This window comes from Hippopotamus amphibius, chromosome 2 (genome assembly GCF_030028045.1).
Source record: "Hippopotamus amphibius kiboko isolate mHipAmp2 chromosome 2, mHipAmp2.hap2, whole genome shotgun sequence".
NCBI lineage: Eukaryota > Metazoa > Chordata > Mammalia > Artiodactyla > Hippopotamidae > Hippopotamus > Hippopotamus amphibius.
Genome location: NC_080187.1, coordinates 12,939,030 through 12,962,487, shown reverse-complemented (window position 1 = coordinate 12,962,487; position 23,458 = coordinate 12,939,030). Strand labels below are relative to the sequence as shown.

Sequence of the window (23,458 nt, the reverse complement as noted above, 5' to 3'; positions counted from 1 at the left end):
CTATTTATATATTCTTATATGTATGCAACATGTACGTGTATGTGTATATACATAGCTGTAGTTCAATCTCTCTCTATATATATATATATGATATACACACATATACATCCCCTGTTCCGTAAATCTTTATATATATTCCATCTATGTATGTATATATGTACATATATCACCTTGTATATATGTGAATATATATGTATCCCATCTCTGACAGCTACTGCTATATGCCTGTGAGATTTATATCATTTATATTTCCATTTCCTAACACCTTAAATGGGAAAAGAACACTAATTCTTAACATAACAATGAAGATTTTTATCTGGTTATGTAAGGCTAATGTGTGGATTTAACTAGTAAATGTATGTAAAGTCCTCAGCATAGTGCTAGACACATAATATAATCCCCCAAGTGTTTACCATGATTATTAAAGGTAGTCTGGGGGCTATTCTGGCATCAAGTGGTTTTGGGGGACCACCCATTTCTAGTGCCGCTGAGTGTACAGCTGCAGGTCGATGGCACTGGCCAGGCTCCCAGGAGGAGCGTACCAAGGCTCCAACGACACCACCTCCGCACTGGAAACAACTGAGACCAGTTTGCAGAGGCTCATCTACTATTTCTGCCACAGTGAAGTGTTATGGTTTGGCTCCGTTTCACTGTCATGAACTACCCCAGCATGCTTATAAAAAATATACCCATAGCCAAGAGGGACCTTGTCTTTCTAGTTCACCACTGCATTCTCAGTTCCTGAGTAGACAGCTGGGTTCAGACTCAATCTTCAATAAGTAATGGTAGAATGAAATAGTAAATGTCCTCTCGCCTCTGTGCCATGAGGTCTCACTGGCTACTTTTGGGTGTGATGTTTTCCTGAATCCACACTTGGATAGAGCGAAGATGCATGCACCCTTAGGTATGAGAAATTAATAGGAAGGTATTTAAAAATTCATTGTTTTCTCAGAAAATTGCAGTATGGAGTGTATTCCTACTGTTCTTTCTGATATTCCTAACCGCCCTTTATCCCCAGCATATAAAAGCACAGTATGAGGCCTGAGAACCAGAGTAGCATGTTCAAGTTCCTCCTCCTGGGGCTCCCCATCCCGCCAGAGCAGCAGGGCGTGTTCTTCGCCCTGTTCCTGGGCATGTACCTGACCACGGTGCTGGGCAACCTGCTCATCCTCCTGCTCATCAGGCTGGACTCTCGCCTCCACACCCCCGTGTACTTCTTCCTCAGCCACCTGGCCTTCTCTGACATCTCCTTTTCATCTGTCACCATCCCTAAGATGCTGATGAACATGCAGACTCAATGCCAATCTATCACATACGCAGGGTGCATTTCACAGGTGTATTTCTTTATATTCTTTGGTTGCCTTGACAGCTTTCTTCTCGCAGTGATGGCCTATGACAGGTATGTAGCTGTGTGTCACCCTCTCCACTACACCACCATCATGAGGGATGAGCTTTGTGTCACCCTGGTGGCTGGGTGCTGGTTCGCCTCTTGTGCCCAAGCTCTGTTGCACACCTTCCTCGTGGACCGGTTGTCCTTCTGTGCAGGGACAGTCATCCCCCACTTCTTTTGTGATCTTGCTGCTGTGCTCAAGTCCTCCTGCTCCGATACCTCCCTCAATGAGCTGCTCATCCTCACTGAAGGGGGACTTATCTTCACCCTGCCATTGGGTGGTATCTTAGGCTCCTATATCCGCATGGCAGCCATCATCCTGAAGGTCCCCTCCTTCAAGAGAATCTGCAAAGCTTTGTCTACATGTGGTTCTCACCTGTTTGTAGTGTTTTTATATTATGGGACAATTGCGGGCGTTTACTATATCCCCTCATCAGGCAACTCCAAAAACAAGGACATAATTGCTTCTTTGATGTACATGGTGGTCACCCCCATGCTGAACCCCTTCATCTACACCCTGAGGAACAAGGATATGAAACGTGCTCTTCAGAAAATTTTCTGGACCAAGGACACCCCTTGGTGTCATTAATTCATTCCCTCTCTCAGGCACACATGGGGCTGCAAAATATGTCTGCTTTAAAAGTTGTAATTGTAACTTGGACAAGCTTTATCACGGACACCGTTTTTCTCCCAGTCGCATTTTATATTTCCTCTCATCTTTTTCTTCACCTGATGGTTTTTTTTGTTCCATACCTGCTCTCTGAATTCTGTGTGTTAATGCTTTTGCAGTGGAATTCCAAACCCTCCTAGATGTTCACAAGTCTGTGAGGCTTTTGAAACTACTTCCCTGAGCCTTCAGTTTTCTTGTCTCTATCTTTTTCTTCAGTAGCTTTCTCTGTCTGGTACTGATATCAACTCACAGTCATATGAATTTTCTTAAGACCACCAACCTTCATTTATTTCATGTGTGAGGAATTCAGAACTTACCAAACTGCTTTATCTATGCAATGGTATCAAGCACAGCTGGCATTAATTATGCACTTTAATGTACACTTTATTTAATCCTCAACATAAGCCTCTTTTAAGGGTGCTAACATTTTCCAGATTTACAGAGAAGCAAAGTAAAGCCCAGAGAGATCAAGTAAGTAGCTGCCCTAAGACTTAATCTCAGACATGCATGACTTTAAAACCATGTGTTTAACCAGATTACTTTACTGACATTATTCTGATCTCTAACACTATTTACCAGTTTGGATGTTTTTGTCCTTATATAAAGCACACAATAAGTATTCTTCTGCGTTCCGCTTTTTTTGTTCAGTATCACGACAGTTAACTCAGTCTCAAGGCTTTTAGTTTGCGAATGTGTCTATATACTTTAATGTATTCATCCATTCTAGTTTTGATTGACATTTAGATTGTGCATATACCTAGGAATGGAGTTTGGGGTTCACAATAAATGTATATTTTCAGCCTTAATAGATAATACCAGACAGTTAAATTGTTTGTACCAATCATCCCTGCAATATATGAAAAAGCGTGGTCTACTTCCGCACCAACACTTACACCATCTGTCTTTTCCATTGTATACATTCTTATGGGTTTGTAGAAGAAGGGTGTGTTATGGTTTTAATTTGCATTTGTCTGATAATTGATCATTTGGGTATTCTCCCTTACAAAGGACCTGTTCCCAGTCCTTTGCTGCTGTTTTATTGGGTAGTCTGCTTTTATAAATTAATTTCCAAGAATTCTTTAAATATTCTAGTTATGAGTCCTTTGTTGGATATATGTATTGAGAATTTTTTCTTTCACTATGTGACTTCCTTGTTCACTATATTGAAGAGTCTTTTGTTGAATGTGGTTAATTCTACCTGTGTCCTGTTTAAGAAATCTTTGTCTATCCAAAGTTCTTAAAGATATTACTCTAAGAATTTGTCTTTTAATTTTCTTGTTTTATCTTTAATATTTTTTAATATTTGTATTTAAAGTCCATCTGGGTTCACTTTTTAATGTATATTTTAAGACATGGACTCTAATTTTTTTCCATATCGATATCCAACAGATACACAAGAATTTACTGCAAATTACATCCTTTCCATACTAAACTGTAATATTGTCCTTGTCATAAATCAAATGACTGAGTATGTTATCTTGACTATGTTTTCCTTTCACAATTTCATTTAAATTTTAGATTCTGCTTGACAAAAACAAAACAAAACTATTGTTATTTTGTTTGGGATGTCATTGAACATATAAAATAGCTTAGGGAGGACTGCCATCTTTAAAACTAAAAAAGACTGTAGCATGCATCAGCATTACATTCTTTTCATTGCCAAATAGTATTTCATTGTAGGGATAAACCATGTTTTCTGTATCCGGTCTTCAGTAGATAGACATTGGGTCCTATTCCAATTTTTTGGCTATTATAAATAATGCTGCTCAGAACATTTGCATACAAGTTTTTGTGTTGGCCTGTTTTCATTTCTATTGGATATATACCTAAGATTGGATTTTGAGGGATCATATGATGACTCTGTATTTAACTTTTGAGGAACTGCCAGACTGGTTTCCAAAGTAGCCACACCATTTAATATTCCCACCATGTATATATATTCCTCACCAACCCTTGAAATTGTTCTTCTTTTTGGTTTTCATCATCTTAGTGGGTGTGAAGCGGTATCTCACTATACTTTTAGCTTTAAGTTCTCTACAGATGCTGAGCATCTTTTCATGTGCTTATTAGTCATCTGTATATCTTCTTCAGAGGAATGTCTATTTAGATCTTTTGTCATAAAGCACAGCAAGATCTTTTTTGGCCCACCTCCTACAGTAATGGAAATAAAAACAAAAATAAATAAGTGGGACCTAATGAAACTTCAAAGCTTCTGCACAGCAAAGGAAACTATAAACAAGATGAAAAGACAGCCCTCAGAATGAGAGAAAATATTTGCAAATGAAGCAACAGACAAAAGATTAATCTCCAAAACATATAAACAGTTCATCCAGCTCAATATCAAAAAAACAAACAACCCAATCAAAAAATGGGCAGAAGACCTAAATAGGCATTTCTCCAAAGAAGACATATAGATGGCCAAGAGACATATGAAAAGCTGTTCAACATCACTAATTATTAGAGAAATGCAAATCAAAACGACAATGAGGTATCACCTCACACCAGTGAGAATGGGCATCATCAGAAAATCTAGAAACAATAAATGCTGGAGAGGGTGTGGAGAAAAAGGAACCCTCTTGCACTGTTGGTGGGAATGTAAATTGATACAGCCACTACGGAGAACGGTATGGAGGTTCCTTAAAAAACTAAAAGTGGAATTCCCATATGACCCAGCAATCCCACTCCTGGGGATATACTCAGAGAAAACCATAATTCAAAAAGACACATGCACCCCAATGTTCATTGCAGCACTATTTACAATAGCCAGGTCATGGAAGCAATCTAAATGTTCATCAACAGATGAATGAATAAAGAAGATGTGGTACATATATACAATGGAATATTAGCCATAAAAAGGAACAAAATTGAGACATTTGTAGACATGGATGGACCTAGAGACTCTCATACAGAGTGAAGTCAGAAAGAGAAAAACAAATATCATACAGTAATGCATATATGTGGAATCGAGAAAAATGGCACAGATGAACCAGTTTGCAAGGCAGAAATAGAGTGTAGAGAACAAACATATGAACATCAAGGGAGGAAAGCAGTGGGGGGGGGGGGCGGGAATGAATTGGGAGATTGGAATTGTCATATATACATTACTAATAAGAAAAAAATATCAAATTACACACTTTAAATATATGCAGTTTATTGTATGTCAATTGTATCTCAATAAAAGTTCTTGGGAAAAAAATTTATATTGCTAAAAATAAAAAAAGATAAGTAACCAACAAGGACCTACTGTATAGCACAGGGAACTTTACCCAACATTCTGTGATAACCTGTATGAGAAAAGAATCTTGAAAAAAGAATGAATACGTGTATATGTATAACTGAATCACTTTGCTGTACACCTGAAATGAACATAACACTGTAAATCAACTATACTTCAATAAAATTAAAATATAAAAAAAATAACACTCGAATTTAAAATATCCTCTTGATAGCAAAAAAAAAAAAGAATTGTCAAATATCTTGATGAAATTTTGGGTGTTTTTTAAAAGCTTAAACTAAAGGAAAAAATATAAAGTATACCCCTTATAAACAGAATTAAAATTTCTACACATCATTATAAAAAGAAAATCAACCCAATAAAAAAGGCAGACTCTTCACAAAAAGAAGATATAAGAATGACTAATAGGAAAATAGTCTGTCTGGAGTAGGCAGACACCAATTTCCATAAGTCTGATGGATCCTTTTACTGTTTGTCTTCTCTTTTACACACTGTGTGCTTTCTTGTTTTGCTTTTGAGATAGTTGCATTATTGTTGTACTGTGAATTCACATTCCCCATGGAATATTGGTTATTCTTTCTGGCAATGTACAGAGGCAAAATAGTAAAAGTCCTGTCAATCACAGGAGTTTAAGAAGAAGGCGAGTTGAGCCATATGTAGGAAAGCTACATCAATCATGAACCACAGCTATTTTCCTCTGCTTCTTAGTATTCCATCTACCAATGGAAATGGTCATGTCTTGACCTTCAAACCATCATGGTGAAACACAAATGATTTGACAAAGCAGTCTCCCTATAGTAATACCTCAACCTGGGTATTTGCTGGGAAGAGTTGAAGAGTGAATGCCTTAGATTAGTGACTCTATTCTTCTCAATTTCACTGTCCAGAAGGACTTTTGTGTAAATGTCTAAACCTCTGTCATCCATTTCTTCAGCAGGGGAAGGCAGTAATCATTCCAGGTACAGCCAGGGAGAGGCAAGGGGAGATTTGTGTTCACTGTTTTCCCAAACATCCTCTCAGCAAAAAGCAAGAGACCTCTTCATCTGCTCAGTCTTAACCCAGCTTTTTGGCCACACATCACATTCCAGCCCCAAACTGTCTTCCTTTTCCCCATGCGTTTCTCATATTTTGATATGATTACTGTGATTTCCTGGATTTTTGGTCTATTTCAGTTTCTCAAGGACTATTTTGGTAGGTGAGAGCCAGCAGTCTAAGCAAATCACCCTCTTAGCAAGAACTGGAAAAGCAAAGGATGATAGAAGCCAAATAATCCACCCCAAGGTGCAGGACCAGGAAGTCTCTGGGCGAGTCTGGAATCAAAGTTGGCTGTACTCCACCTCCTGTTCTGACCCCCTTCTGCCACAGTTCCCAGCTTTCCCAGGAGATACCCTAGAGCAGCCACCACACTAAGAACAGAGATACACACACAGCCCTGGGGACAAGACTCATCAAATGCAAAACCACCAGTGTGCTCTGCACTCCCTCCTGCTGTGCTCCCTGCTGAGCCAGGGCAGGAAGCCAGAGCAATGACTTCATGTTTGTCCCGGAGGATCAGCCAGAAGACTCCTCCCCCAGAGACCCAGAACCTAGAAATACGCCCACGACAATGTGCACAAAGCACCCCTCACATCCGTCACTGCAAGCTGGGTGCTGCTCCCCAGCTGGCCCAGTGCAGCCAGCGGCCCTGGGTCCCCTCCTCATATTCCCAGGCTAGGAAGAGCCCTGGGTGCTTGAGGTGTAGCCCTCTGACACCAAGAGGAGAGCTGTAGGAGCAGGGTGGGTTCCTTTGGTGGTGAGTGCTGTTTGGGCCAGAGAAACATGGTGAGGGCTGTGAGAAAGGGGCTGGCTTATGTTTTCCCTCTGAGACCCACAAAGATCCCAGTCCGCGTCCTTGCCTCCTGCCTCTCAGACCATCCTGAGATGAGAGGTGGTAACTGCTCCCTTACAGAGCAAGTCATCTATGTCTGCGCCCTGCAGAGGAAGAGGTTAAGCTCAGAGATGGCCTTGATTCAGGGTGTTTAGGAACATGGGAAGGGCCTTCAGAGTCCCAGTTTGTATTTATTACTTTCTTTGTGATATTATGCAAGTGACTTCATTTCCTTGAGTTTAGAAAACTCATTTGTTAATGTACGTAATAAAATTTATGAGTGGTCAACTAGATGCTGCATTGTAGGGTGCTTAGGGTTCAAGGTGGTACTCTTATTGCTTGTGAATTAGATGAACTGAGGGCCTGGAAGCCAAGGCTTGTGGACCTTAGTGAATATCTAGTAAAGATGAAAGAAACCTGGACTCTCCTTCTCAACCAGTTCCTATCACCTTGCTCTTGTACTTGAATCTCTGTCTGCTTCCTATTCCTTCCCAGGAGGACTGAATGGGGAACAATAGGCATCACGAGGGGAAGGTCCAGGGACTTGGCATGTGGACATATGTGAACTGGATGAGGGATGGTTCTTTCAAAGAGAGCTAGAAGTACCACCTTCTCTACAATTTCTGACATGTCTGTCTTCTCTCCCTTAAGAAAGCATGGTGGCATGGACCAGAGCAACCAGTCCAGTGTCACTGAGTTCCTCCTCTTGGGTCTCTTTGAGAGATCAGAGCAGCAGCCTCTCTTATTTGGCGTCTTCCTGGCCATGTACCTGGTCACCATGCTGGGGAACCTGCTCATTATCCTGGCCGTCCATTCTGACCCCCGCCTCCACACCCCCATGTACTTCTTCCTGGCCAACCTCTCTTTGGCTGATGCCTGCTTTTCTTCCACCACGGTCCCCAAGATGCTGGTGAACATCCAGATGCACAGTCAGACCATATCCTATGGGGAATGTTTGGCCCAGATGCACTTGTTCATGACATTCGGGGCACTGGATGACTTCCTCTTGGGGGTGATGGCCTATGACCGCTACGTGGCCATCTGCCGGCCCCTTCACTACACCACGCTCATGAACCTTTTTGTGTGTGTGCGCCTTCTGGCAGCCTGTTGGGTTCTCACCAACTTCCCTGCCCTCTTACACACCCTGCTCATGGCTGGGCTTTCTTTCTGTGCGGGCAACACCATCCATCACTTCTTCTGTGATGTGGTCCCTCTGCTGCAGCTCTCCTGCTCAGACACCAGCACCAACCAGGTAGCCCTGTACACAATGTGCTCTGTGATACTCACTGGTCCTCTTTCCCTTATCATCCTGTCATATGTACACATCATCTCCACCATCCTCAGGGTCACATCTGCCTCTGGCAGGCAGAAGGCCTTCTCCACCTGTGGGTCCCACCTCACTGTGGTCTTCCTGTTCTATGGCACGGCAATCGGTGTCTATCTGTACCCGCCTTCATCACACTCAGGGGGTGAGGACCGGCTTGCAGCTGTATTTTACACTGTGGTGACGCCTATGCTGAACCCCTTCATTTACAGCCTCAGGAACAAAGAAATGAAGATGGCACTGAGCAGACTTTTTGGAATTCATACACTCTCTTCGCAAGGACTTTAATCCTAAATCCATATTTTGCAGTTACACTCTGGAGAACCCATGTGCTTACGAAGAAATATTGTTCCCTACTGTATTTAGTTAGGTTTTGAGAAAAGTGATCTTGAAATCATTTCTTAACGCCCCAGGTCCTACAATGTGTATCATCAGTGTATTTCATGAATGATATGTACTGTCTTCTTAAATGTTGAAAATATTTCCCTGGTATCATGTAGGGTGATCTCAGCCAGACAGGCGCGAAGTCGATTAAAATTCATTTGTTATTCTAATGAAAGTGTGAACATTTTTATGATATGATTCAACCAGGGTTTATTAATTTTTCCCATTTTCCAGATTCTGTGTCAGTCAGAGGAGATATTGATTCCATGCCCTTATGGAATTTACCTTTGCACATGGTATATATTTACACATATATGCGATTAACTATAATACAGGTCTAAATATGATTTATCCATAAAGCTTAATAATTATTTTATTCCACTTTATTAACTCTCTAAAATGATTATGCCATTTAGTTCCCCAATTATAACCATCTTGGATTAGGTACTATGAGTATCACATTTTGCAGATGGGGAAACGATCACTAGTAAGTCGGAAAGGGAAGGTTGAAATGTGTTTCTTGTCTGACTCTGGAGTTCATAGCCTTACCTGCTTTAGCAGCCTGCTTCTCAATGCTAATATTTGTACCAAGAGATGGATTCATGTTAAGCTAATATGTTTTTTAATATTACTTTTTATTGGCATATAGTTGATTTATAATGCTGTGTTACTTTCTGCTGTACAGCAAACTGAATCAGTTATACACATATCCACTCTTTTTTCTATTCTTTTCCCATATAGGCTATTACAGAGCATTGTGTAGGGTTCTCTGTGCTATACAGTAGGTCTTTTTTTTAAAAAATCTTTATTGGAATATATTTGCTTTACACTCTTGTACCCGTCTTTGAGGTACACCAAAGTGAATCAGCTGCATCTACACGTATATCCCCATATCCCCTCCCTCCAACGACTCCCTCCACCCTCCTCGTCCTGGTCCTGGCCCTCCAAGGCATCTCCTATGAAGCTGATCTCCTTTTGTTATACAGCAACTTCCCACTAGCTGTCTAGTTTACAGCTGGTAGTGTAAATATGTCTATGTTACTCTCTCACTCGTCCCAACTTCCCCTTCGCCCCTCACCCCAGCCCCATGTCCTCAAGTTCATTCTCTACTTCTGTATCTCCACTCTTGCCTGTCACTGGGTTCTTCAGTACCATTTCTCCAGATTCCATATATATGTGTTAGCATACAGTATTTGTTTTTCTCTTTCTGGCTTACTTCACTCTGTATGACAGACTAGGTCTATCCACCTCATGACATATAGTTCAATTTCATTCCTTTTTATGGCTGAGTAGTATTACATTGCATATATGTGCCACATCTTCTTTATCCATTCATCTGTTGATGGGCATTTAGGTTGCTTGCATGTCCTGGCCATTGTAAATAGTGCTGCAGTGAACATTATGCTACATGTTTCTTTTTGGATTACGGTTTTCTCTGGGTATATGCCCAGTAGTGGGATTACTGGGTCATGTGGTAGTTCTATTTTTAGTTTTTAAAGGGACCTCCAAACTGTTTTCCATAGTGGCTGTACCAGCTTACAATCCCGCCAACAGTGCACGAGAGTTCAGAACAAGTTATCAGAACAAGACATTCCTCTTTTCCAAAGAGTCTATTTATATTCTTATCTTTGTGCTTCTACTCCCATTCAAAAAACATAAGCAAGCGGACTTAGTGCTCTGCCCACTGGAGGATTTCTTCTTTCCATGGGTCTTCAGAGTCCCTCCTGAGTGGAGTTGTATATGGCAGTATCCATCTTGGCAGTATATATCCATCCATTTTTAGCACATCACAAGGCATCATGATGGTATCTATGAACCAGGTGTTTTCATCCCTACAGGCCAGTGGTATGAGTTGAGTGAAAGGAAATTGAAGCCCAGGTAGAGGACATGGGGCTCCAGGCTGACCGTGCCTATTGCTTGTCCTCTCTGGACCTGCTTGAGCCTAATCCCAAATACAGCATTTCCATTGTATGGTGGCTTGTTGCTATGCCCTTACACCCTGGCTCAAGTCTTACGACAGGATGAAAGATTACGATTTTTATTGCAAAAGCATCACTAGCTTTCCACGTACTATTTTTGATTTTTTGGTTATAATAATTTTAGCAATATCCTTGTTGGCTTCCCCTCTATCTCAGCCCTAGAAACACCAGGGTGTGTCAGCCATTTCGACAGATCCCTAGAAGATCTAGCCTTGCTGCACATTTTAGTATTTGGTATTTTCATTCACATTACTTTTGATGATTAAGTGCGGCTCCCTGAGCCTCTGATACCCCAAAATAACTTTATCCTTCTTGACAACAGGGAGGCAAACTCCATGTTAGTGTTTCCTATCAGTTGTGTCCTAGGGAGGAGAGACCCCAGGCAACTTTTGAGTGATTCTGTTGTCTTCCCCACCAGCGTATCCTTTATTTCTTTAATGAAGGGAGTGTCTTCTGTTCCTTCTTGGGGAATGTAATTAGCTGATGGGTTCACTGGTCTCATATAATAAATCCATTCTAACATAGTCACAACCCTGAGATTCTGACCTCTTTCTCAATACTTTGCCAAGCTGTTCTGGCATCTGCATGCCATTTAATGTAGGCAACCATCATTTCCAAGCCTATCAATGGTCCCAGCAGTAAATGAGAATTCATTGTAGGTGCTCTTATCTCCTAACCCAGCCTTATGTTCCATAACTTCCTTGTCCAGTACCCTGAGGATCCACTTCTATTTGGATTCCTCCAGTTACTAGTGGTATGTGTTAGTCAACTTCTGCTCCCATGTCAATGAATTAGGTAAATATCCTCATAGCTGGGGCTATGCTGAAATCTGTTCCAAGTTATTAGTCTACAGAAAATGAGGGTGGCAGGCATTTGAAGGCAAACATCATCCTGTGAGTCATTTCACCCACCTCAGAGGAGGTCTGTATCAGTTATCAAATGCTGTGTAACAAACCACCCTCAAACTTAGTGTTCAGAAAGCAACAAGAGCAATCATTTATTTAGTTTACATTTCTGCTGTTAGCAGTTTAGACTTGCTCAGCAGAGTCATCATACAACAGGCTGGCTGAGGCTTGTTCACATGTTGCCAGTTTTCCAAGAACAGCAAGAAAACACACACTTTTCAAATCCTTGCTTGTTTCAAATTTGCTATTGTTTTATTGGCGAAAGCAAGACTTTAGGCCAATCCATATTCTAGGGGTGCAAATTTCACTTTTTTTTTTTTGTCATCATTCTTTTTTTTAAAAAAACTTTTATTGAGATACAGTTAACAGACCATAAACAGCATATATTTAGAGTGTACAATTTGGTATCCCAATCTCCCAATTCATTCCCCCCCAACCCTCCCCTCTTTCCCCACTTGGTGTCCATGTGTTTGTTCTCTACACCTGTGTGTCTATTTCCGCCTTGTATTTCCTCTTTCATAGTTGTTAGCATTTGCCTTATGTACTGAGGTGCTCCTATATTGGGTGCATAGATATTTATAATTGTTATCTCCTTTTCTTGGATGGATCCCTTGATCTTTATGCAATGTCCTTTGTTGTCTCTTGTAATATTTTTTATTTTAAATTCTATTTTATCTGTTATGAGTATTGCTGCTCTAGCTTTCTTTTGATTTTCATTTGCATGGAATATCTTTTTCCATCCCCTCACTTTCATTCTCTATGTGTCCCTAGGTCTGAAGTGGGTCTCTTGGAGATAGCATATATATGGGTCTTGTTTTTATATCCATTCAGTCAGTCTGTGTCTTCTGGGTGGTGCATTTAGTCCATTTACATTCAAGGTAATTATCAATATGTATGTTCCTAGTACCATTTTCTTAATTGTTTTGTTGTTGTTTTTGTAGGTCCTTTTCTTCTCTTATGCTTCCCGTTTAGAGAAGTTCCTTTAGCATTTGTTGTAGGGCTGGTTTGGTGGTGCTGAATTCTCTTAGCTGTTGCTTGTCTGTAGAGCTTTTGATTTCTCTATCGAATCTGAATGAGATCCTTGCTGGGGAGAGTATTCTTGGTTGGAGGTTCTTCCCTGTCATCACTTTAAATATATCATGCCACTCCCTTCTGGCTTGCAGAGTTTCTGCTGAGAAATCAGCTGTTAACCTTATGGGAGTTCCCTTGTATGTTATTTGTCATTATTCCCTTGTTGCTTTTAATAATATTTCTCTGTCTTTAATTATTGTCAACTTGACTACTATATGTCTTGGCTTGTTTCTCCTTGGGTTTATCCTGCCTGGGACTCTCTGTGCTTCCTGCACTTGGGTAGCTATTTCCTGTCCCATGTTAGGGAATTTTTCAACTATAATCTCTTCCAATATTTTCTCAGGTCCTTTCTCTCTCTCTTCTCCTTCTGGGACACCTATAATGCGAATGTTGGTGCATTTAACATTGTCCCAGAGGTCTCTCAGGCTGTATTCAGTTTTTTTCATTCTTTTTTCTTTATTCTTTTCTGCATCAGGGATTATCACCATGCTGTCTTCTAGGTCACTATTCACCCTTCTGCCTCAGTTACTCTGCTATTGGTTCCTTCTAGTGTAGTTTTCATTTCCGTTATTGTGTTGCATATCTCTGTTTGTTTGCTCTTTAATTCTTCTAGGTCTTTGGTAAACTTTTCAATCTTTGCATCCAGTCTTTTTTCAAAGACCTGGATCATCTTCACTATCATTATTCTGAATTCTTTTTCTGTAAGGGTGCCTATCTCCTCTTCATTTAGTTGTTTTTCTGGGGCTTTATCCTGTCCCTTCATCTGGTACACAGTCCTCTGCTTTTTCATTTTCTCTATCTTTCTGTGGCTGTGGTTTTCAGTTCCACAAGACGAAATACTGCTGATACTGCTTGATACTGCTGTCTGCCCTCTTGTGGAGGAAGCTATCTAGGAGCCTCCTGTGTGCTTCCTGATGGGAGGGACTGATGGTCCAAATTTCACTTCTTGATGGGAGGAGGTACAAAGTCAAATTGCAAGGATGAGGAATCAGGGAGCAAAAGAAGCTGCAATTGCTAAATCTACCATAAAACCTCTTCATGGTAATCAGGCAGTGGGTTCCTGATTAGTGAGTTCCCATTAAAGGGGAAGTGGAATGCTTCTACCCATCTATAGGATTAAAGAATTCTGAGGATTCAAAGTACTCTGTCCAAAGGTCCTAATAATAGATTTCATGTTTCTGCCATTAGGAAGAAAGAAATTTTCCTCTGCCCTTCTAGGTTCTTCTGGCTTGTCTAAGAATTAAATTGACATGAGACAGAATAGCAGGAGAAAAATCAAATAAAATTTTAATAACATGTATACACGGGAGAGACCTAGGAAAACTAAGTAACTTGTCCAAAATGGCAGAAACCCTCACCTTAAGTATCATCTTCAGTGGAAGACAAAAGAGGATGTTGGGGGTAGTAGTTTGGGATTTCAAAGGGGAGGAAGGCAATTCACCTGAAGGAGGAAAAGCAAATGTTTGGTAACCAAATGTTTTGGGGGCCATGCAGAGACAATGGGACACAAGAAATTTTAACAAGCAGACTTTGCAGGTTCCTCTCTGTCTACATACTGTAGTAATCAACGGTGATGCTCCCTTCCTGGAACAGGTCCTCTATCTACATCCTTTTAGGCAGTTAGGAGGAAGATCAAGATTCTTCCTGAGTCTTTCAGGCCTTTATGATTTTCAACTTGAAATAATCAGCAAGCCAAAGAGACATTTTGGGGCGGCAAATTTTGTTCCCCCACACTACCCTTTCCCTGTAAGAACCCTAGATTCAGGACAGGAAACCTTCTAACGCTACGCTTCCCAAACTCTATTGATCAAGTTCTGGGTGTGATTTTCAGTACATGCTGTGCTTTGGTTTCTTTAAATACTTACGTGGAACCATTTGGCTTTCACAACATGCCTTTAGTGGCTAGCTGTCCGAGCTATCTCTTCTTGTCCTTCTTTAGTATGTCTAGAGAAGGGAACAAAAGGAAACTAAATTGACAATCCTCAGACTTACCCTTGCCCTTTATTTTTTTAAGTGCTAAGGGTGTTGCATAATTTGATGATTTCCCCTCTGCCTCCACTTATTTCCAATCCACTACAGTGGAGAGACTTTCTGATTGTGAAGTTACACACACTAGGCGTTAATACTGCCCTGTTTATCACCACCAGTGTGGTCCCTGTTATCATCCAAAGAGCAAGGAATCCAATTTCAGAAGGCTGTACTAAAGATTCATCTGTTTGTTTTCTTTAGAGCCAGTTAGGTTACCAAATGTCTTAGCTTGGGTTTTCTTCAAAGCAGTTATTGAGACAAAGACTGGGATAAAGTTAGTTTATTTCAGAGATGATCCCAGCAAACACAAATGAGGGAAAATGAGCAGGGAAGAGAGAAAATCCAAGAGAAGGTTGCAATAGCATGTGAGTTATGCAGTAAGCAACTGTATACAATCCTTCTAGGGATTTCACCAGAGGTGTGGTGGCAGTTATATTTCCACTTCTATATAGTGTAGTTTTGTTCTTGCTACTTTCACACTAATTTCCCTCTTGCTACTTTTAAGAGTTTTCTCTCTTTGGTTTTCAGTAGTTTGATTATAACATGCCTGTTTTGTTTTCATTTATATTCACTCTGCTTTGATTTCACTTGACTTCTTCAATCTCTGAGTCGATGTTTGTGATTGGTTTTGGAAAACTTTCAGACACTATCACTTTGAATATTGCCTCTATTCCATTATTTCTATCATATTCTTGTGAGATTTTAAATAAATACATGTGTATGTTAAACCTTTTGAGTGTTTTCGTCATGGCTTTTAGGCTGTTTTTTTTTTTCTTTCCATCTCTTTTCTCTTTATGATTTAGTTCTGAGTTTATTAATCTTATTTTCTGTGTATTCAGTTTTCTGTTAAAACACCTGAATATTGTGTTGGTAATTGGTTTATTAAGATATTATTCACATGCCATACAAGACACCCATTTAAAGTGTACAATTAAATGGTTTTAACTGTATTCGCAGAGGTATCCAATAGTGGGTCAGTTTTAAATTGGTGTATTTTTCAGTGAATCTGTCTATTTCATCCAATTGGACAAATTTGTTCATATAAAGTTTTCCACTGCTTAGCAGTGAGAATCTTTCTTTCCTTCCTGATATAATCATTTTTCTCTCATTTTTCTTAATTATCTAGTAGCTGTTTATCAGTCTTGTTGATTTTTCAAAGAACCAACTTGTTTCTTTCAATTACCTCTCTTTCTTATCTGTACTGTATTTCACTGACTTCTGCTCTTATTTATATTATTTCTTCCTCCACTTACTTTTGGTATAGCTTGTCCTACCTTTTATAGCTTCCTGAGGTAGAACATTTTGTCACTTAGTAGATGCTTTTTATTATCTTTCAATGTAAGTATTTAAAGTGATAAATTTCCCTTTAAGCATTACTTTATCTGAAGCTCATCAACTTTGATATATTGTCTTTTCCATATCTTGCAAGTTTTCCATATCTCCCTGATTTATTTTTTGACTCGGGGTTTTTTTTTTTTTTTAAGAACTTCTATTGAGATACAGTTAACATACAATAAACTGCATATATTTAGAGTGTACAATTTGGTATTTTTTTTCTTATTAGTAATGTATATATGGCAATCCCAATCTCCCAATTCACTCCCCCCAACCCTCCCAGCTTTCCCCACTTTGTGTCCATATGTTTGTTCTCTACATCTATGTCTCTATTTCTGCCTTGCAAACTGGTTGACTTGTACCATTTTTGTATATTCTGCATATATGTGTTCATGTACGATATTTGTTTTTCTCTTTCTGACTCACTTCACTCTGTATGACAGTCTCTGTGTCCATCTATGTCTCTACAAATGTCCCAGTTTCATGGCTTTTTATAGCTGAGTAATATTCCATTGTATATATGTACCACATCTTTTTTATCCATTCATCTGTGGATGGACATTTAGGTTGCTTCCACGTCCTGGCTATTGTAAATAGTGCTGCAATGAACATTGGAGTGTATGTGTCTTTGAATTATGGCGTTCTCTGGGTATAAGCCCAGTAGTGGGATTGCTGGGTCATATGGTAACTCTATTTTTAGTTTTGCAAGGAACCTCTATACTGTTCTCCATAGTGGCTGTATCAATTTACATTCCCATGAACAGTGCAAGAGGATTCCCTTTTCTCCACACACTCTGCAGCACTTACTGTTTGTAGATTTTCTGATGATGCCCATTCTAACTGCTGTGAGGTGATACCTCATTGCAGTTTTGATTTGCATTTCTCTAATAATTAGTAATGTTGAGCAGCTTTTCATGTGCCTCTTGGCCATCCATATGTCTTCTTTGGAGAAATGCCTGTTTAGGTCTTCTGCTCATTTTTTGATTGGGTTGTTTGTTTTTTTGATATTGAGCTAGATGAACTGTTTATTTTGGAGATTAATTATTTGTCTGTTGATTCATTTGCAAATATCTTCTCCCATTCTGAAGGTTGTCTTTTCGTCCTGCTTATAGTTTCATTTGTTGTACAGAAGCTTTTGTTTCATTAGGTCCCACTTATTTATTTTTGTTTTTATTTCCATTACTCTAGGTGGTGGATCAAAAAAGATCTCGCTGTGATTTATGTCGAAGAGTATTCTTCCTATGTTTTCCTCTAGGAGTTTTATAGGGTCTGGCCTTACATTTAGGTCTTTAATCCATTTTGAGTATATTTTTGTGTGTGGTGTTAGGAAGTGCTCTTATTTCATTCTTGTACATGTAGCTGTCCAGTTTTCCCAGCACCACTTATTGAAGAGGCTGCCTTTTCTCCATTGTATATCCTTGCCTCCTTTGTCATAGATTAGTTGACCATAGTTTATCTCTAGGCTTTCTATCCTGTTCCACTGATGTATATTTCTGTTTTTGTGCCAGTACCATACTGTCTTGATCATTGTAGCCTTATAGTATAGTTTGAAGTCAGGAAGCCTGATTCTGCCAACTCCATCTTTCCTTCTCAAGATTGCTTTGGCTATTTGGGGTCTTTTGCATTTCCATACCAATTGTAAAATTTCTTTTTCTAGTTCTGTAAAAAATGCCATTGGTAATTTGATCGGGATTGCATTGAATCTGTAAATTGCTTTGGGTAGTATAGTCATTTTTACAATGCTGATTCTTCCAATCCAAGAACATGGTATATCTCTCCAACTGTTTGTGTTGTCTTTGATTTCTTTCATTCGTGTCTTATAGTTTTCTGCATTACAGGTCTTTTATCTCCTGGTAAAAGGTTTATTCCTGGGTATTGATTCATGGGTTTTTAGAAGTATGATGTTTAATTTCCAAATATTTATGGCTTTTCTACATATTTTATTTTTATTGGTTTTTTACTTTTCTATTTTTAATTTTTTACACTTGATTATGAAATAATTTTAGACTTGCAAAATATTGCAAAAATAGTAAAAAGCATTCTTATATACCTTATAACCAGCTTTCCCAATTACTACAGTGCAATTATCAAAATCAAGGAATTAATATAGATAAAATTCTATTTCTTAAATGAATTTATTTCTTATTTATTTTGTTTGTTGGTCGGCTGTGTTGGGTCTTCGTTGCTGCACACAGGCTTTCTCTAGTTGCAGTGAGTGTGGTCTACTCTTCATTGTAATGCACGGGTTCCCCATTGAGGTGGCTTCTCTTGTTGTGAAGCACGGGCTCTAGGTTCGTTGGCTTCAGTAGTTTCAGCACAGGGGCTCAGTATTTGTGGCTCACGGGCTCTAGAGCACAGGCTCAATAGCTGTGGCACACAGGCTTAGTTGCTTCATGGAATGTGGGATCTTCCTGGAGCAGGGCTCAACCCCATGTCCCCTGCATTGGCCGGAAGATTCTTAACCACTGTGCCACCTAGGAAGTCCCTAAAATTCTATTAAATAATCAGCAGACCTCATTCAAATTTTGTTACTTGTCCCAGTAATGTCCTTTTTCAGGTAGGATCCAATCCAGGCTCATACATTACCTTTCACTGTTAAAATTTCCTTTAATTTTGTATACTTTTGTTTTCATGAACTTGACACCTTTGAAGAGCACTAGACAGTTATTTTATAGAATGTTCCTCATTTGGAGCTGTCAGAGGTTTCCTCATGGTTGAACTGAGATGATACCACTTTGACATCTCACAAAAGTGAAATCATACCCTTCTTATCACATCATCTCAGGAAGTGAATGGTGTTGGTATGTTTTGGTCTCTTGGTTAAAGTGCTGTTTGTCTTTATCTGTGATATACATCGCAAATATCTTTTTTAGTTTCTCAATTGTCTTTTACTTTGTTTACAGAGTTTCTTTGCCATGAAAAGGTTTAAGTTTTTATATGATCAAATATATCCAATTTTTATTGCCTCTTGATTTTGAATGAAAGTTGTTCTGAGTAATGACATTAAAGAGGAATTTACCTTGTTTTCTCCTAGTACTTGTATGCCAAATGGCGATTCATTTGTTGCAGGACATTTACTAAACAGTGCATCTTTGTACGAGAATTGAAGTTCTATGTTTATCATACTCTAATTTTTTTTGAGTATTCTGTTCTATTCTGTTCTATTCACTTGTCTATTTGTTTATTCATTCACCAGCTCCACACTCTTTAAATTGTGGCATTTAAGATACACTCTCTATCCTCAAATAGCTAAGCATATGGACCCCAAACATCTAAATGTTAACAGCTATTTACAATAGTTTTGTAGAGAAGGTTGCAAAGGCCTGTGGGTACATAAAGGAATGAATTAATAATTCTCTCTAGGTGCATGAATCCAGAACAACTTCACTCAGAAGGAAACATTTGTAATGGGTCTTGAAGTGAGGGTAGGTCATTGCAAAATGGAAAATAGCAGAAGGTTTTCAAGGCAGGGGGAGTAGAATATGAAAAGATAGAGAATAATGTCAAGAGAGGAAAATGAGAATCTATTGCTCTATAGGCGAGAACATGAGTCTAATGTTCCTGAACTCAGAGTCTACAACCATTTTCTTGATGTCAATTTGACAATGTATGTGGACTGGAAACTGCCACTGAAAATGGTCCCTGGCCATTAATTCATTGGTTAGTGCGTGCTTATGATTCAACTGATCCTCAAACACTAGAAAGCAAGAAAGGGTGGTGAAATCAACATTTGTCTAGACTTTGGGCAGCAAGAAAAGTCAGGGATTTGCTGCTGCTATGGTAACACTCATTGGCATCACTAGAAGTCATGGAGAGTAGCAGAGAATTGCAATTGTATGCACCATTCAAGGAGAAGGTGGTCCAGGGTCATGATAGAGCCTTAGTATTGAGACGTATCCTCAATATCTTTTTAAATTTCAAGGGAAACTTCTCTTGTGGTCCAGTGGGTACAATTTTGTTCTCCCAATGCAGGGGGTTCGGGTTTGATTCTTGGTCAGAGAACTAGATCCCACATACATGCCACAACTAAGAAGCCTGAATGCCCCACAACTAAGAAACCCACATGCTGCAACTAAGACCTGGTGCAGCCTAAATTAAAACAACAACAGCAAAAACAAAAAACCTTGGAGGCAATTTCCTGGTACCAGAGATTCATTCGCTGGTAAGTTTAGGATGGACATGTCACCTTGTGCAATTAAAATGGCAAATGTCAAGTTTCTCTCTGAGAGGAGGTGCAAGGGAAGAGAGGGGAAGGGAGGGGTCAGGAGGGAGAGAAGAAAAGAGAAAGAAAAGAAGAGAAAATTTGGTATTGTTTGTGTTTTAAGCAGAATTTGCAGATTATAGCGTAGGTAGGAGACACTGTGATAAGCATTTTATATGTTATTTATATGAATTCTCACAGCAGCCTTAGAAGATAGTGACTATAGTTACTATTCACGTGTTTATATTTGGAAACTGAGACTCAGGGATGTTGAGAACTTGCTGAGAGTCACACAGGCAGTGAATGGTAAATCTAATACATAAACCTAAGTATTTTGGACTCTAATGTTAATGTTTTACTTTTATTTAAAAAACTATTTTAGAAATCTGAGTTCATCAGTGAGATCTCAGTAGAGTCTCATTTATGTAGGGAAGAAATACAGAGTGCAGTGCAGGTTCCAAACTTTCTCCTACATTTTCTTATAAAGCCCTCTGCAGATTGTTAGGATACATCCTCAGCAGCATCCCTAGGGGAGATGCAATAATGACACTGATACAATTATATTTTAAAACAGATCTAAACATAGACTGTTGAAGAATGATGGTTCAGTAAAAGAAACTTGATGAGAGTCCCAAACAGTGTGGTTCAAGTCCCCTTCTCACTGATCATGTGGCTTGATTCACAAGTCATTTCAGGGTATCTAAGTAAGGACAGGACTTAAGCTCAAGCGGAAAGTGTGCTCCCTCAGGGAGATAGAATCTCTGAGGCTGTCTGTACTCTCATTCTCTAGCTTCTTATTTGCTTTACTTGGTTTGTTTGTATTAGGAGAAGTTGTTGATTGAAACTGTGTATGTGAACAGTGTGAGGGAAGCAAAAAAGAGAGAAAACTAGTAATTGAGAAGAATATGTGAATTTCATGTCCATTTAAGCATTAAGTGTATGCATTTGGGAATCAGGTACCTGGGTTCAAATTCGGGCTCTGCCACTTATTAGCTGTGAAACTTCAGGTAAATAATTTAACCTGTTGGAGCCTTTGCTGTCTCTTCTGTACAATGAAAATATTTACCTCAAAGGCATATGTTGTATATTGCTGAAAACAATGAAGATCTAAATAAATTTACACCATGTGGAGTACTGTGGAATTGACAAGTACAACTACTATATTTAAAATAGATAACCAAGAAGTACTTATTGTATAGCACAGGGAACTCTACTCATTATTCTGTAATAACCTAAATGGGAAAAGAAATTGAAAAAGATTAGATATATGTATAGGTATAACAGAATCCCTTCACTGTACACCTGAAACTAACACAGCATTGTAAATCAACTATACTCCAATATAAAATAAAAAATTTTAAAAAACTTAAGTGACAATATCCATAATAATAAACTCTCCTGGGAGTTTACTATAACATAAATAAATAAATAAATAAATAAATAAATAAATAAATTTACATATATGTATATTATTTTCTTCTAACCCTTCCAGAAACCCTGCACGATAGAGAATATTTTATTATGTCCTTTCGTGAGTGAGGAAACTTTGGCTCAAGGAGGTTATTTAATTTGCCCTGGGTTGGAAAGCTAGCAAGTGGCAGATGCAGGATTTGGATGGAGGCACCAAGATCACTCTCTAAGTTGATTTCCCCTGAATTCCCCCAAATGATGTCTTTGGCCTCACGGAGATTCCAGTGTCCTTCTGCTCAGGAGTCTCCCCAAGGCATTCTTCATGTCTTTGTTCCTCAGGCTGTAGATGAATGGGTTCAGCATGGGGGTCACCACAGCATACATCACTGCTGCAATCCTGTCCTTGCTGGCTGAATCAGCGGAGGAGGGAATGAAAAACACCCCGATAGCTGACACATAGAATAAGCAAATTGCCGAGAGGTGGGAGCTGCAGGTGGAGAAGGCCTTCCACTTCCCGCTCGCTGATGGGATTCTCACAATGGCAGCTGCAATGCGCGCATAGGAAATGATGATCAGCAAGGGGATCCAGACGGTTAGTGCCCCTCCCCAGTATGTCAGCACACATCGGTTGGCGTAAGTATCAGAACAAGAGAGCTTCAACAGGGGGAGAAGTTCACAAAAGAAGTGGGGGATGATGTTGTCAGTGCAGAAGGATAACTGAGCCAGGAGAATAGTGTGGGTTAGAGAATATGCCTGGGAGAGGATTAGGGACATGACCACTAGCAGGATACAGCATCTGGGACTCATAACCAAGCTGTAGTAAAGGGGGTAGCAGATAGCCACAAGCCAGTCATATGCCATCACCACCAGGAGGAGAACATCTAGACCGATGAACCACAGGAAGAAGTAGACCTGAGACAGGCATCCAGCATAGGTGATGGTGCGCCTGTGAGCCTGGATGCTCACCAGCATCCTGGGGACCGTGGTGGATGATAAATCCAGGTCAGTGAGGGAGAAGCTGGCCAGGAAGAAGTACATGGGGGTGTGGAGTTGGGAATCAGAGCCAATGGCCAGGCTGATGGCAGTGTTCCCCACCACGGTGACCAGGTACACACTCAGGAAGATGCCAAAGAGGAGCGGTTGCTGTTCCTGCTGCTCAGACAGGCCCAGGAGGAGGAATTCAGAGACATTGAATGTGTGGTTTCCTGGTTTCATCTCACTGGTGTTAACTAAGGAATAAAATGAAGGATGATGCTTCCAAAACATTTTTTCCCTAATATTGTCTAGATGGAAACACAAGCATAATATTAAGAAGGAATTGGAATATTGATAGCTGTGCATTATCTCATTTAAACCTAAAGAGATCTATGAGATTATTATTATTGTACCCATATTCTTGATGAAGGAACTGACTCCCTTCGAAAGAGACAGAAGTAACGTTTAAATCTGACAATTCTGACTCTAGATTTTGTGATCTTCACCTCCTTACAATCTGCCTGTGACTAGGCACCCAGAACTAATTCACTTATTCATCCACCTATTCAGCGAGTACTTGCTATGTGTCAGCTCCTGCTCTAGCTACCAGAGAAACAATGGATAATACACTAGTCAGAGGAATCATGTAAGAAACACTTACATAAACAAGCAAATAAATATTAG

The 23,458-nt window shown here is 39.6% G+C and overlaps 2 protein-coding genes across 2 annotated transcripts; one reads left to right on the top strand and one right to left on the bottom strand.

Moving 5' to 3' along the window:
• Positions 1-1,034: 1,034 nt before the first annotated feature.
• On the top strand, positions 1,035-8,774 carry LOC130844277 (olfactory receptor 1361-like). Its single transcript, XM_057720598.1, has 3 exons — positions 1,035-1,531; positions 7,010-7,021; positions 7,838-8,774. Exons 1-3 carry the CDS (start codon positions 1,035-1,037, stop codon positions 8,772-8,774), a joined length of 1,446 nt encoding a protein of 481 aa, XP_057576581.1.
• Positions 8,775-22,069: 13,295 nt separating this feature from the next.
• On the bottom strand, positions 22,070-23,014 carry LOC130844882 (olfactory receptor 1G1-like). Its single transcript, XM_057721207.1, has one exon. The coding sequence runs from the start codon at positions 23,012-23,014 to the stop codon at positions 22,070-22,072; it is 945 nt and encodes a 314-aa protein (XP_057577190.1).
• Positions 23,015-23,458: the final 444 nt, after the last annotated feature.

Excerpts from the sequence above, each read along its gene's own strand:
- LOC130844277 (XM_057720598.1), top strand. The coding sequence starts at position 1,035 with ATGAGGCCTGAGAACCAGAGTAGCATGTTCAAGTTCCTCCTCCTGGGG.
- LOC130844882 (XM_057721207.1), bottom strand. The coding sequence starts at position 23,014 with ATGAAACCAGGAAACCACACATTCAATGTCTCTGAATTCCTCCTCCTG.